The following is a 15687-nucleotide window of genomic DNA, read 5'->3' as shown; positions in this document are numbered from 1 at the left end:
TAGTGACAGTAAATCATAGTCATGCTGAAAATGATGATGACAATGATATTGAAGGTTTTTTTATTCATCTTTGAGCTAGTGAGCTTTCAGAGTTTGTATTTTGAGCTTTTTTTCCTATAGCTCCAACAGCTAGACACTTGCTTTGTTTAATAGAAGCTGAGTTCTCGTGTTATCATGGGTTTGTAGAAGAAATTTAAGAAAAAAAACAAAATACTGTGCAACTTACAGTCAAGTTGGTAACACCGATTGCTTCAGATTTATACCAGAACAACAGAGCAACATCAGGCCCCGTATCTTCAATGTTAATTTTGCAATACCATTTCAGAATTCATCTTGTGCATCATTTTGTCTGGAAAAAGGGATGGGGATGAGGACCAAGCAGTTTGATAGATCTCCTTGCCTGTGAATAAATTATGTGCTTGTTTCAAGCAGCATGTAGTACTTTCAGTAGTTGTTAGTACGCACAGAAAATCTGGTTTCTCAGTAGCACTCAGCACAAAAACTATTGCTCTTTAGCTAGCACAAAGACTGACTTCTCCAGAGTCTGCTGTTTATGGTAGCCTCAACCTCATCATCAAGGAAGACTTAGTTTTACCAAATAATTGTTTTACACTTGTTGTGTATATGCATGAGCTCACTCAGTGTAAATATAGTAACCTCCTTCTCCCTTCTCTCCCCATCCTTCTCTTCATGCCCATCCTAGCTGGCAGCAGGCTGAATTCCCAGAGTGATGACGTTCTGCGCAAAGACTGCAAGTTCCTGCTCTTGGAGAAGGAGAATATCCCTGCCAAGAAGGAGATGGAGCTCTTGATCATGACCAAGGACAGTGGGAAGGTCTTTACTGCTTCTAGCACTGGGCTCAATGGAGGTACGTTTCCTTCCCATCATTCCCCATGGCATGCATGTGTTCTGGGGGGTCATAAATGAATGGTAGTTAATTACACAGACATAGTTACAAGGGTGGAGCTCCAGCTGCCATGGCAGGTTCTGATAGACTGTAATATCACTAGACTCTGAGAGGAAAGGCTATGCCCAGGGAATTGGTGAAATCCTTGTCCCATAACCACATTGAACAAAATGCTAGTAAAGGTGCACTAGAGAATAATCCTTAATCCTGTCTGTGCAGTGAAGGACTCACTACCCAAAGACCAGGTTGTATGCATGTGAAAAGACTGCATATAGTCAAAGGGACAAATGTGAAATGTTATAGCCAAAGACATTCCCACCACTTCATCCTTTAACCAAGAGAGGGCAGCTTCACATGTCAGGCACAAGGGGACAAAACTGGTTCTCCCTGCATGAAATCCCACCAAGAGCACTGCTGTGTATCACACAGCAGGCATCTTATAAGGCTCAGTGGCTTAAACTCCACAGGCTAGATCCATGGCTGATGTAGATTTGCATAAGCCTGTGGAATTTAGTGAAGTTATTCCAGTTTTCTCAGGCTGAGGAATAGATTCTCTTTGACTTCTAATAAGGTGTATTTGACTCCTGTTTGGTGTCCACCTAGGCTTCTTAGAAGACACCTTGAAGAAAGAAAAGCATGGTGTTTCTTCTTCTTATGCTGCAGACTCCTACCTGAAATCTGAAGGAAATGGTAAGAGTCAGTCATTCTGACCAACCCCATGTTTGTGTCATCACAAGTTCTTTGTATTGAGTGTGCCAGCCACCTCTTTGGTACCTCCTGCCACTGGGGACAGCTCACCTGTTCTCTTCACCATACCTGCTATCTCTTTCCAAATCCCAGCTGAATACATCTCTCCCTATTTGCTTCTGCCTGTTGATTCCTTACTCCTTCACTGTAGATTCATTTTATGGCTGAATGCTTTAATCTGTGCACCAAAAAGAACCCATTCTGTGGTAATGTAAAATGGTAGAGCAAGTTACAAGCTGGGTGTGAGATGGACAGAAAATGGATCGCCATGGTAAACCTGTAACTGGAAGTCATTTCTTTGCCTATTAAAAGAGGAGCAATGTCAAAATATTACTAACACAAAGACAGTCTCACACTTGACCACTCTGCTTGTATGTTGGGCATCCATGCTCTCTTTGTTTGTCTTTAGACCTTAAACTCTTTGGAGCAGGAAGTGGAGCTTTTTCTCTGCTTGGAAGTCACTAAGATCTTGTGGCTGCCATGGGAAAGACACTTGAAATAAATACATAATAATAAGGACAATGATGGTAATAAAAGGTGCACTAGCTTGACATGTACGACTCAGTTATTACACCACCACAGTGGAGTAATACAGTGATGAATCAGCGCTTTGATGTAAAATGAGTCTGAATTAATTATGTAGGTGGTGTTGATTGACTGTGATACAAATTGCAGACATCAAGAAAAAGTACTGGCAGAGAGGTGTAGAGGCATCCTCTTATCTCTTACAGCTTTGTTTTACTGCTTTTAACTGCTAAACCAGCAAAGTCTAAATGTCACTTGTTTTCCACACTCACTGAATGCTGGATGAAAACATCTTACATCCCTTTAACATTTACACCTGTTTTCAGATAAACCTATGTCCCTGCAATTAACAATGAGAATTAGGCTCCATTTTGTTTCACCACATCCTATCATTTACCCTGCCTGCTGCCTTGCATTATTTTATTCTGGGATGGTGTTCTGCTGCATGGACTAATTATTGTTAAAATCTCTTGTGTTGTTTTACCAACAGGAGGTCTAAAATCAGTGTCAACAAAGGACAAAGCAACCTATGCTGGTAAGTGGTGCTCTTAAGGTGCTTCAGTAGGAGGTAATGATGTACTTTTAAAGGAAAAATAATTATCCTTTTGCAATATAAACAATGTGTAAGAAGGTGGCAATGCATGATGGAAGGTATTCTCAGAAGGGTTATCTCACTGTTTTACACACAGTCTGCATGCTCCTGAAATATTTGCATATGCAATTCAGTCATGGGTCCAAGTCTGAATACTTGTGCTTCTTTAATGCTGGGCAAACTAGGTTGCTAGCTGTGCAGCTACTCAGTGCTACAATTGCAGTTTATTTTTAAGGTCCAGAAGTATAGGGGAAATTAGGATTTGCAAATTGGGGATCATGGTCAGTTGGCAGGAGACCTGCCACTTAAAAAAAACTGGGTTAAATCCTACTTCTATTGAAATTACTGGGAGTTTTGCATTGGGCTTCAACAGGACCAGAATTGTCTCCCCTATGTACAAACTGAAGTGTGTGTGTGTTTCTGTACATACTCATATATGCCTTTGTGTGTGTATGTGTGTGTATAAATATATATACACTCAGATACATGCACATCCACATCTTTCACATAACGCTGCATCTAATGGACCTGACTGCTATCCTTATTCTCACATGAGTAACCACAGTGAAGTCAACAGGTCATTGACTAATCTTGCTTTTGTCCCTTTCCTCTTCAGAAATACATGGTGATGGTGGAGGGGGAGGGATTGGAGCAGCTCCAGCCTGGTGTCCCTGTGGTTCCTGTTGTAGCTGGTGGAAGTGGCTCCTAGGTCTGCTCCTCACCTGGTTGCTTCTCCTTGGATTGCTCTTTGGACTCATTGCGTTGGGTAAGAGCAGGCCAGAAAATGAGCTGTCATTCAGTGAATGGATGGTTCAGTGCAGACAGGAGTAGTGATTGGGCCTGAACCAGAAGCCAAATCTAAACACTCCCAAGCTCTGTAGAGGAAGTTTGCATCTGGATTGATAATGAGACTAAGGAGAATCTTGGGTCCAGCCCTGTAAGTGGTCAGAAGAGGGATCATGAAGGGATGTGATAAAGGGGTGCTGACAGATAAAGTGTGATGACAGCATGTAATAATATACTTCGCAAGGAACAGGAGGCATTTGATAATGCTACAAACTGATCAGATGAAATGCTTCTTTGCACAGAGTTCTGTTAGCCTGTGGAACCTACTGCCACAAGATTTTACCCAGGCCAGGAGATTAGCAGGATTAAATAAAAGATTGGGAAAAGATTTTGGCAATGGGAAGATCAACTGATATATTAGGCAGGATAAAAATAATGTCTAACGAGATAAGCCTTCATGCTTCAGGGCATAAGCTTAGTCTGTGAGAGATGAGGACAGGAAGTTTCTTCTAGGGACAGACTGTTCTATAGGTGTCCACAAGGTCACTTATAGTATTCTCTGAAGCAGGTGGTGCTACATCCTCTCTGAAATAGGGGTCTGGATCAGTCGAATCTTATTTCACTGTGCAACATTCCCTTCTCCATCTTTCCCATCATTTTGGTTCCTGACTCAATCCAAATCCAAACCTTGCTGCTGGGGCCCCTCACTGTCCATAAAATTAATTTTGTCACCTCCTATAAAGGACTGAACAGCATTTGATACAGGTTTAGCAGTGGGATACTCTGAGTCAGGCAGACTGTCCACATTGATGAGCTTTGCTTTTAGATTTTCTTGGGTGTAGTAGGTGTGATTGCTTGCAATTTAGGCTCAGTGTATATTAGGAAATGTTGCTGGCTTAGGTGTTGCAGCTTGAGATGTGGAAAAAAACACCCCCCATATCCAATTTAGGTAAACTAGTGACCACACCCTCCCCTCAGTTAGCCAAGTTTAAGACTGTAGGAGAACCTAGATTTTACATTGCCTGACTAACTTTTGGGAAAACTACAGACTGCCTTGCCTGCATTAGAACTGTACCTCATGTTAACTTGAGTTAAGAACACATCTTTAAGTGCAGACAGAAGTGCAGGCTCCCAGTCTAACTCATGGTGCTTCACAGAAAGTGCCATGAGTTAGACCGATCCTATCTTCCCGACCCAACAGACGTTAGCTGTTGGGTTGGGAGGGTTGAGGATTGAGCTCCAATTTGGAGTTGATCCAGGGAGAGAGACTGCATCTCTACAACCTCTTCCCCTGGCTCCACCCCCTACTCCTAGCTCCCAGTGCTGTCTCAGGATGGGAGGGGGAGAAGGCAGAGGAGGAAGGTCCATTCTGGGGTTTCCCCAGCCTGCGCTGGAGTGTGGGGGGAGGGTGGATTGGAGTCCCCCACCTCAGTGTCAGGGCAAGGAGTCTCCAATCCACCTGTCCTGCCCTCCAGTGCTGACTGGGCAACCCCCAGAATGAGCCTCCCCCACTTCCTTCCCCCCCACCCCCATTCTGAAAACAGCTCTGGGAGCAGTGCTGGGCTGTGTCAGCTCAGCCCTGCTCCTGTCATGCGCAGGCACAAGTTGCTCCACTTTGGAGCACCTTCATCTGAACCCTCACATTCAGATTGTTGTGGGACTGGGCCCTTTTAAAGCACTCTGCAGCTGTGCACTTGTGTTAGGTCATGGCTATAGAGTGCTTTCAGGGACCAGATTGGGTGCAAATTGTCAGTTCTGTCTGCGCCTTGTGTTCTCAATGAAGACATAACTCTAAAGGGGAAGTGACTACTCAAGTCAAAGGAAATCAGTGGCAAGAAACATAGGTCTGATTCCTGTGATCTTAGTAGAGGGTCATTCTTCTTAGAGGATGGCAGGTTGTACAGATGTCCTTTCAGTACAGTGGGAATCCCTGTGGGAAAGTCAAATACACAGAGTGCTCCCCTACAGTTATAGATATTTCAAATATGAATCTGCTGCTATACCTCCTCTTTAATGTTTCATAGTTTCATCGTTTCATAGTTTCTAGGGTCGGAAGGGACCTGGGCAGATCATCTAGTCCGACCCCCTGCCATGGCAGGAAAGAGTACTGGGGGTCAAACGACCCCAGCAAGATAGTCATCTAACCTCCTCTTAAAAACCCCCAGGGTGGGAGCCTGCACCACCTCACTTGGAAGCTGGTTCCAGACCCTGGCCGCCCTGACCGTGAAGTAGCGCCTCCTGATGTCCAACTTAAACCTTCCCTCTGCCAGCTTGTGACCGTTATTCCTGGTCACTCCTGGCGGCGCTCGGGGGAACAGGGACTCCCCCAGTGCCTGTTGATCCCCCCTGACTAGTTTATAGCAGGCCACAAGATCCCCCCTCAGCCTTCTCTTCTGGAGGCTGAACAGGTTCAGGTCCCGTAACCTTTCCTCGTAGGACCTGCCCTGCTGTCCCTTGATCATGCGAGTGGCCCTCCTCTGGACCCTCTCGATGCTGTCCACATCCCTCTTAAAGTGCGGCTCCCAGAACTGGACGCAGTACTCCAGCTGCGGCCTGACCAGTGCCGCATAGAGGGGGAGGATCACCTCCTTGGTCCTGCTTGAAATGCATCTGTGGATGCACGACAAGGTACAGTTGGCCTTCCTAGCCGCCTCCCCACACTGCCAAGCCACGTTCATCTTGGAGTCAATAATGACTCCAAGATCCTTTTCCACCTCCGTGCTGACAAGAGGGGAGTTCCCCAGCCTGTAGGTATGGTGCCGGTTGTTCCTCCCCAGGTGCATCACCTTGCACTTGTCTGTGTTGAACCCCATCCTGTTCGCTTCCGCCCATCCTTGTAACCTGGCAAGGTCCGACTGTAGCCTGTTGCTCCCTTCTATTGTGCCCACATCCCCCCACATCTTGGTATCATGTGTTACTTTTACCTTTCAGCGGAAGAAGTGAGGAAGCTGAAAGCTCGTGTGGCAGCCCTGGAAGAAAGCAAATTGAGTTACATGACAGAAAATGCTATTTTGCAGTACAGGCAGGGGCTAGGTACAAGCGCTGCTGAATCTCAACATGGTCTTAATGATTACATCTGGATGGCTGTGAAGGGTAGACTGGATGAAGAAAAGAAAAATGGTAAGAAGGGCAAGTGTCCATAACAAGAATCAGGTACTATGAGAGGGTTTGCCTAGAAATGAGGTGGTTCTCCTATATCCACTGTCCAGACTGCTGCAAGGCTTCAGATCACACTTAGAAAGCAAGGAATATAGAAGATTATAGTTTCCGATGTATCTGCATTTGACAGTAGACATGGAGCTCATTCTTCTGTGTATATTACTGGGGAAGAGCTGGGTTCTGATCTCATGTTCACCATTGCAAATTTGTAACTACATTGGCTTTGGTGGAAAGACTCCAGTTTACATTTGATCAGCCTGTATTGTCTTTTCTTCATTCAGTCCCACCATTATCTCTCAAGTCAGGTTGCACTGACAAATGGAAACTCTTAAGCAGTATCATTCTTTTGTTTCATAATTTCAAAACTGGCTACCTAAATAGTTCGGGAAATATTTTCATTCACACACTCTGTTTCTACATACAGCTTGCACTGCCCATGCAACAGTCAGAGCATGTGAGTGCTACTGGAGCAACTTAGGAGACCATTTTTGAAAATGTGCCCCAGTAACTGCCTCTAATCAAATGGAAATATGTAGTATAGTCTTTATAATCCAGACAAAGCCAGGAAGCATGTCATCTTAGCTTGAACTGACTGAAACCTTCAAAATGCAGCACAGTATACTCACGTTATGATACTCTATTGTGGCGGAGTGTACTGCAAGCAAGTACAGGTCCCAGAATGAGGCCTATAATAGAGGCATTCAATCTACTGTAGAAAAAGAGGATGATTTCAAGGTGGTGGTAAAAGAAATTGTCCCATGTAATTATGAATCAAGCTTACAGCACTGATAGAACTTTACATTTTGAAAGCACTGCATAAATAATAACTGCCTATTCCCCTGTGTTGAGGTCAATATTATTTCCCCCCACTTTTAAGTTGAAAAGAGCAAGATTTAGCTATGTGGCCAAGGTCATGAAAAAAGCTAGCATCAAGAACTGGGTTTGAACTCAGGGGCCTGAATTCTCCTTCCTCTTCCAAATGTAAGTGACTCCTGCAGACTGTCAAAGGAAACCATAGAATTAGGAATTTGCCTGAGAAGAACATAATTCCAAAATCATGCTCTGCCTATTAGACGGTGCTGCCCCCAGTTTCAAAATCAAGTCTGAAACTGCATTGCTTCATGAGAGAGAGAGAGTGTGACAAAGGGAATTTGTTTGTGTTGTGAAACCTAACAACTGTTTTATTTTCTGTTATAGGCTTCTGGAGAGGGGAACCTGGCCCAAAAGGTATAGGAATGTTGCATCTTTCTTCCTGTGTCCTCCGCTTTTTTCTCCATAAGTATAATGAAGAATCCAGGACAGATGTTTTAAAATGCCAGGGGTGTCCACTGGTAGGAGGGGAGATTGCTTCCTGCATCCCCGTAGGAAAAGAAATTGAAAAGGGCTTTTCCGGAAATAGATTTACTGTTGGAAGGCCAGGTTCTGTATTATGCAGATGTGAAGTACCATGCACACCCAGCTCTCCCACTGGTTTCACTGGGAGCTTAGAGTGTAACAAGGGAGCAAGAGTTCTTCCAGGATGAGCCATGGCTGGGAATACTTTACAAGTCTCTCATACTTCTGTTTCTGTTTTTCTTAGGTGATAGGGGAATGCCAGGTCCCAAAGGTGAGTCTGAATGACATGTTCTCCTCAGGCATGTTGACAATATGCAGCAGAGACAATAGCTTTGGAGATGCAAGGAGACTATAGATTAGGAGAGGTAAGATATCACCTTTATGGGTGATATCTTTTATCGGACCAACTGTGTGGTTGGGATAAAGTTAGACAAGATTTCAAACACAAGGCATTCTTCATCAGGTCTGAGGGAAGAAGCAGACACCATGATTAAAAACAGAATAAAAAAAGCTTGATTAATGGGAGATTGAATAGTCAAAAAGGAAAAGGGTCATTATCACCTGTGGTGTGAAGGAAGAATTTCAGTAATCAAATATATTATAGTATGCCATGAAGTCAATATAGTGTTCAGTCCAGCCAGCTGGATGCCAAGAACCAAGGACTGAACATTGATATATAGATTTGGAAGCTGGAAATGGCCTTTTGTCTCCAAAGAAGAGATTGGCATAGAGAGGCTGATGAAGTGGTGGCTAACACATTAAAATCTATGTGGGTCTATGTTTTAAGCATGAGGCTGTCTTTACTTTTCAAATATAACTCCATGATGAAAACCCTTTAGAGATTATTGTAGAGGGGAAAATATTTCTTTGCTTTCAGAAATATACTCACCTGTTTGAAAACCATCATAGAAATTGTACATTATCCAATGGAATCAGTGTGCTACTAAGGAGTGTTGAGGGGAGGTTGATTTATCAGCAGCCAATTGCTGCAAGGGTTAGACAGCCCTATTCTTATGGGTAGAGTCTAACTAGTAAGGGGCGTAGAGGGGAACATGAGGATAGAGACATGTTCCCACTGATTGTCTATTTCTTTGTTGTAACAGGAGACCAAGGACTTCCTGGTATGCCAGGTAGGTAAATTTGAACATGTCACTGAATCTGGGCTGTGCAGGGCTTCAGCTAACCAGCACATGCTATGACATTACAGGCTAGTACTCCAAGGAGCCTGGGTTCAGTTCTTGTGTGATTGTAGACGGCTTATACTCCTCATAAGTACCTGATTAGTGACTGGGCACTGACAAACCAACAGAACCACTGCCCTGCAGTGCAGTGGCAGATTTTCAGTGCAGCTTCAGACTAGCTGACCCTTTTCTGAACACACACTTGCAAGTGTGTTTTTGGATCGCTGGCATTGGCGTACACATATGAAAGGTCAGGATGCCTGTATAAGCAGCCAAGGCAATTTTGCTTGTGAAAATTTTGCTTGTGAAAATTCTGTCTTGACTGTTCAGTGACAATGCACGCACACAAAATTGTGTGCACACAAGCAGAGGTTCCACATAGTAAACACTGCCACTGTGTCAAATAAATGTGTCGTTTTCACTTGTGTGGTGTGTAGATTTCAGACCCTTTTGTGCTGAATATTTAGAAATAGATTCTGGACAATATCCACGTCACTAATCATGACGTGACACTACTGTGCAATAATGCCGGTTTCTGCGCAGTCATTTAGTAATTTGTTATGCAAGTACTAAATGACTGCACAGTAACAACTGTGCAGTCTGCCGCTTGTAAGGATGCAGCTACTATGTCTTAGTGTACATTTCATAGTTTTTCATAGATTTCATAGACATTAGGGCTGGAAGGGACCTCGGAAGATCATCGAGTCCAGCCCCACGCCTGAAGGCAGGAAGTCAGCTGGGGTTATAGGATCCCAGCAAGAAAAGCATCCAATTTTTTCTTGAAGGTGTTCAGTGTAGGTGCTTGAACCAGCTCTGATGGCAGGCTATTCCAGACCTTGAGGGCTCAGACAGTAGTCCAGATGCTATTTCTTTCCAGATACTTCAAAAGAGAGCCCCACTTACCAAGTAACATATTTTTTAGCTCTACAATCTAACTGTTTGGTCTTCAGTTTCTTAGCCCTTTACTTTCATAACACCAACAGTCCATCAATGGTCCATGCAGTTTAATGTGCTGTATTATGTTTATGTTAATTCCAGGTCTTATTGGACATCCAGGACCAGAAGGGCCGAAGGGACAGAAAGGCAGTGTGGGTAAGTAGCACTGACCTGTCTTTCCAGATAACTTTGAGTTTATCATCGCTGAACCACAGTGGGAGGCTCATACTGCATGAGTCCTCAAGCTGTATTTGGGAACGCTAGACCTCCTGGGAGACAATTGTCTTCTTACATGGGGTGAAGGATATAGAAAAATTATAAGACAAGCCATTTGTTTTCTGTAGGTGAACCTGGCATGGAAGGACCCATGGGGCAAAGAGGGCGAGAAGGGCTTCCAGGGCCTCGTGGGGAACCTGGACCACCTGGATTTGGCGAGAAAGGAGACAGAGGTAGGAGATCAAGTTGTCTGGAGTCCTCCTTTCCCCTCCCAAGAAAAGAGTCTTTTAATTCTCTTTAGCAAAAAACAATTCAGTAATCAAGGGTTGGTTCCGGTAGTTCAGATCCAGGCTTTGTTTTATCTGCTTAGATGGAACTGGGCTAAAAGGCCTTGGTTTGTCCTAGATCTTCAGTGGACCAAACAGTAAGCTTTTTTCATAGAATCAAAAGTATTTTGAATATTGGTTACCTTATTTCTTTTGATCTAATTCAAGATTTAAGATTTGAGGGATATCAAACTCTACTGCATTACAATGGAATTGTTTCAGGTTCTTTCTTACTGACTGGTTGCTAATTAATAATGGCATTGAGTAGAGGATGAAGTCAGAGCCATGATCCACAGTAGGTATTCATGATCTTGTTCTTTACTCTCCAGGTTCTGTTGGTGAGCCAGGACTTCCAGGGCCACCTGGTGCCCCAGGTTCTGTTGGTCCCAAAGGTAAATATAAGGATGGATGGAAAATGTCAACAGAGTATGGACCAATGAAACAGTTATACTGATTGAAAAGGTGGAGGGAACTTACAACTGGAAACTATTCCATTGTAACTGGTTTACATGTCTATTCCATCCTTTAGCAAATGGAAGCCAAGCCATAGTAATTTAGCTGATGTTTCATTCCCATGTAAGTTGCCCCAGTATAGCTTCATTTACTGTGGGATAGGAACAGACACATGAAATAGTCACAGTGGACCAGCTCAGGAGCAGTAAGCCTTCCCCAGCTGCCATGCTCAGGAGAATTGTCTTTCCCTTTTTAAACCAGTATAATGTTTCAGAGCTAGAGTTTCATAAGGAAGTAGTCCTGGAAGACTGAGCAGGATCTGTGGAAGGATGGATTGAAAAAAAGTGGCCCTGGTGTTTTTAGTTGTGCTTGATTGCAAGGAGTAAATGAATGATCAGGCTTAGAACTGACAAGTTTATTTGAGAAAGTATGCAGTCTAAGTGTGTAGTCTAGTCACCTTCAAGGTTAAGAATCCAGAGGGGTTTTCCTTGCCTTTGAACCTTTGGCAACAATGGGACAAGACTCTGGCTGCCATATCAGTGCAATTCTAGACTTTCATGGGAGTTGTACCTTGTAAGTGACTCATGAACAGCAGTTGCCAGGTGATCACCTGTTGGCAGATCCAAAGAGATTTGCTTTTTCCCATTATAAGGCGACTTTAATATCTCATCTCATTCTTTTTATTTACAGGTATGACAGGTTCTCCAGGCCCACATGGTCCTCCAGGTGAGCGCTTCATTCTTCTTTTATAGTATCTCATAAAATATGGGAAATGTACAGGTAGATTGAGACCACCCTGCATGTCAGACATTTCCTTTTCATTAATATATGCTCAGTAATGAAGCAGACTGAAACCCCCAATCCCGTTTCACTTGCAGGTCCTCCAGGCCTCCAGGGATTTAGAGGTGAAGCAGGTCTCCCAGGTCCTAAAGGTAAGACACAGATTCCACATTCAGCTACATTGAGAAGTCATGGAGCCAGTAACATATATTGTGTTTCCATCACTGCCCAGAACAGCACACCTGACTAAGCAGTGGAGCCATATCTGTGAACTGTTCTGATGCTGGGGCTGAGCTGGGCCAAGGATAATAGAAAAAGAGAATAGGAGGAAGAATACACTTGGGGGTGGGGGTGGATGCCCTGCATGTGCTATAGAGTAGTGGATGACAGTTTAGATCAGATGAAACAGCAAAGGAGATCTCAATGGATGGCTGAATGCTGCCGCATTGAATGAGAGAAGATCACAGTGTCTCACATATCAGAGCCTCTGCACCATCCTATCCTGATCTGAAGTGCACAAAATTGTCTCTAAAAAGGAATGAAGGACAGAGATGTTTTCCTTTGTTCAGCAGAAACATTTAAAGCTAGTCTTGTATATCTTTTAGGTGACAAAGGAGCTGCAGGACCACCTGGACCCAAAGGTATGTCAGTCAATTAAATTACCTTTGTCAATACTTCCTTTTCTTTAAGATCCTTTCTGCGTATTTCTTTGGATCCCCCTAAATGCTGAAGGGACTGGGCTTAGTTAGTCTAGAGAAGAGAAGACTGAGAGGGGATTTAATAGCAGCCTTCAACTCCCTGAAGGGGGATCCAGAAAGGATGGAGCCACGGTTCAAATTACATTCCAACTCTGGGGTGGGGGTCTGCAGTGGTGGCAGCCAGAAGCTGGAAGGAGCTGCTGCTGCCACCTGAAGTGTGAGCTGGGATGGTGGGGGGGGGAGCTCTTGTTTCTTATGGGGGAGTGCTTGTCTCTTATGTGGGGGCTCAGCCCTCCCCCAAGCTTCCCCGTAATTCAAACCCTGAATGGAGCTGGACTGTTCTCAGTGACAGCAAATGACAGGACAAGGAGCAATGATCTCAAATTGCAGCAAGGGAAGTTGAGGTTAGATATTAGGGGAAAAATTATTTCACAAAGAGGGTAGTAAAGCACTGGAACAGGTCACCCAGAGAGGTAGTGGAAGCTCCATCCTTGGAAGTTTTTAAGACTTGGCTAGACAAAGTCTTGGCTGGGATGATGTAGTTGGGGCTGGTCCTGCTTTGAGCAGGGGGTTGGACTAGATGTGACCTCCTGAGGTCCCTTCCAATGTTCATTTTCTATTATTCTATAATGCCAGAGTGGCCTCTTTTTTGATGCTTTGTGCACATGTTCTCTTTACTTTGACGGTAACATTTTACAATGAAACAATTATATAACATCCTTTGTCCCTTGTATTTGTTTTAGGTGATCAAGGTGAAAAAGGTCCTCGTGGTCTGACAGGTGAGTCTAGAAACACTTCTTTTCCAAAATCTTGAAATTAGCATGTAAAATATGGAAACAAAATAAGCAATTGGTAAAAAGTGCATTTGAAAGTATGAGGTGACCACTGAACTCAATCCATCTTTAAAAGAGATGATAGTGTCATTCCTGGCCTTATTTTTGCTCAGAAGTTTTGCCAAACTGAATTGCATTAGAGATTCATACAATTCTAGTATATACTTGGTAGTGAGTCTTACTGATTGTTTCAGAGAGGTTCACGCAGAGCACTCAGCTCATTTGTGCATATTACAAAAAAAATCCTTCCTAATACCCATAAGCAGCCTCTTGATATCCTGAACATCCTGTTGTTGCTGCCTTTAGCTTGCAGATGAAAAAATCTTGCTGAGACTCATTAAGTGCCATCTCATTATTATTTTTTATTCATCTTAATTTAATTTGCTTACAGGTGAACAAGGAGCCAGAGGATTGCCTGGTCTTGCAGGAGAACCAGGAGCTAAAGGTTCAGTAGGTAAATAACAAAGAAGTGCTGCAATATTTCTGAAGATCGCATATGGGAGTTGATGTTGTTCCATTCATATAGAGTCCATTTCAGGAAAGACTGGCTAGGAAATGACAGTGGAGTGGAATTGTACTGAATATGTAGCCAGATCTTTACTACATTCATGAAAGTGCTTCTTTATAATTTTCTGAACCCTCAGTGAGTCCAGCCAAGGACCTATTCACCTACAATACAAAAGAAAGTCACAGTCTGGTGGACAGTAGTAGTCTGTTTAGTAAAGAGTTGGGAATATTATGGCGCTCTTTCAGGAATTCCTCATGTATTCTTATCTCTTTTTAGGTCCAGCTGGTCCTGATGGACTCCAAGGCCCAAGAGGTAGGCTACTGTTTTTTCATTTTCCTCCCCATTACACCTCCTCAGACACAAAAGGTCAGCTACATCTTGACTTGCAGGCAGTTTGAGAGGAAGATTGAGGTTTGTTTCATGACCTTGAACCCTAGCCTCTCAGAATAACAGGGCAACAATGTGCCATCAGACATTACTAAGTCTGTCTCCCAGTTCTCCATTGGTATGACTTCACCTGGGTGGGCCAGGTGTGACCAAGACACTCGAGAGTAGGCAACAGGGAACTGCCAAATGCACCTTGGGTGAACATGAGTTCAGGCACGTTCTTCTTAGAGACCCTCCCTACCTCCATATTTCAGGCAAGAGCCTAAACAAATAGATAAACCTTAAACCACCTCCTGGACGTCATCAAACTTGGAGGCTTTTCTCCAAATCGGGATGCTCAAATTGGGTATGGAAGAATGAAAATTCTTGCCCAGTATGTCTGTAGACCTGCCCCTTTGTGTTTGGCACCTATGCTTGAAAATGTGGTTCAGTTCATACTCATGATGTTTATAATGTAAATGGTTACTGCACTTCTCGAAGCTGAAATGTTTCTGTGCTGTATCGGTAACTGTCTCTAGGTGAACAAGGTCTCATGGGATTGCCAGGAATACGAGGCCCACCTGGACCCCCTGGAGATTCAGGACAGCCAGGTAAGGGAAAAAATACCTTCTGTTAGGTAAGGAGCACAGCTGTTCATTGTCAGCAAGTTGTCTGGAGATTGCCTGCTGGGCAGTTCTTCAGAGACCTGTGCCAGCTGTTCATGCTAAGGCATCATTACATCATGCAAAGACATTTGGACACAGGGCCCTGAACCACATACACAGACCTGAACCTGATTTAAACCAGTGTTCAGCTGACCTCAGCCATGCTGTGTTGATTCACACCAGCTGAGGACCTCGCCCAAAATTTTAAGCAGAATGATTGTTTTCCACACACAGAAAATTTTCCAAATCCTTTAAAATGTTTGCCTTTATTTTCCCAGGTCTCACAGGACCTCCAGGACCTCCAGGTAAGTTATTTTGCCATTGGCAGACTTTCATTAACATGCTGTAGTGCCTTGACCTTCCTCTTGGCCTCAGATTTGTAAGAAGATTTTCCTCATATGTGTCTGAGATACTAAATGGAGTGGACCCATCAAGCTGGTAACACTTATCCATACATTACAGAGTTTCTCTGATGAAGTTAGGACCGTTCAGTTGATCTCATTTTTCATTTTAATGTAGATACTTCATTAGTTGAACCAGAAAGCCACCTTTTAAATGTTTGTTACCTTCATGAGGGCCACAACTTTTTTAACCTCCTCAGCAGCCTGTTAGCACTCCCAGCCTCCAAACATGGAGCAAATGAAGGATATCTCACAGGGCTGGAGTATCTTCTG

At 43.7% G+C, this 15687-nt stretch overlaps 1 protein-coding gene across 1 annotated transcript in view; it reads left to right on the top strand.

Moving 5' to 3' along the window:
• The window catches only part of COL17A1 (collagen type XVII alpha 1 chain), a 58017-nt gene that overhangs the window by 20414 nt on the left and 21916 nt on the right, over positions 1-15687 (top strand). Inside the window, 19 exon segments of the mRNA XM_006021297.2 lie at positions 704-868; positions 1511-1597; positions 2670-2714; positions 3388-3537; positions 6489-6677; positions 7914-7943; positions 8296-8322; positions 9155-9181; positions 10271-10324; positions 10513-10617; positions 11040-11102; positions 11854-11889; positions 12042-12095; positions 12549-12584; positions 13385-13420; positions 13866-13928; positions 14259-14294; positions 14888-14959; positions 15292-15318. Coding sequence (XP_006021359.2) covers positions 704-868; positions 1511-1597; positions 2670-2714; positions 3388-3537; positions 6489-6677; positions 7914-7943; positions 8296-8322; positions 9155-9181; positions 10271-10324; positions 10513-10617; positions 11040-11102; positions 11854-11889; positions 12042-12095; positions 12549-12584; positions 13385-13420; positions 13866-13928; positions 14259-14294; positions 14888-14959; positions 15292-15318 — 1302 coding nt within the window.

Source organism: Alligator sinensis, unplaced genomic scaffold (assembly GCF_000455745.1).
Source record: "Alligator sinensis unplaced genomic scaffold, ASM45574v1 scaffold61_1, whole genome shotgun sequence".
NCBI classification, from domain to species: Eukaryota; Metazoa; Chordata; order Crocodylia; family Alligatoridae; genus Alligator; species Alligator sinensis.
Note: the sequence above shows the minus strand (reverse complement) of the source record. Positions and strands in the feature narration are given on the sequence as shown.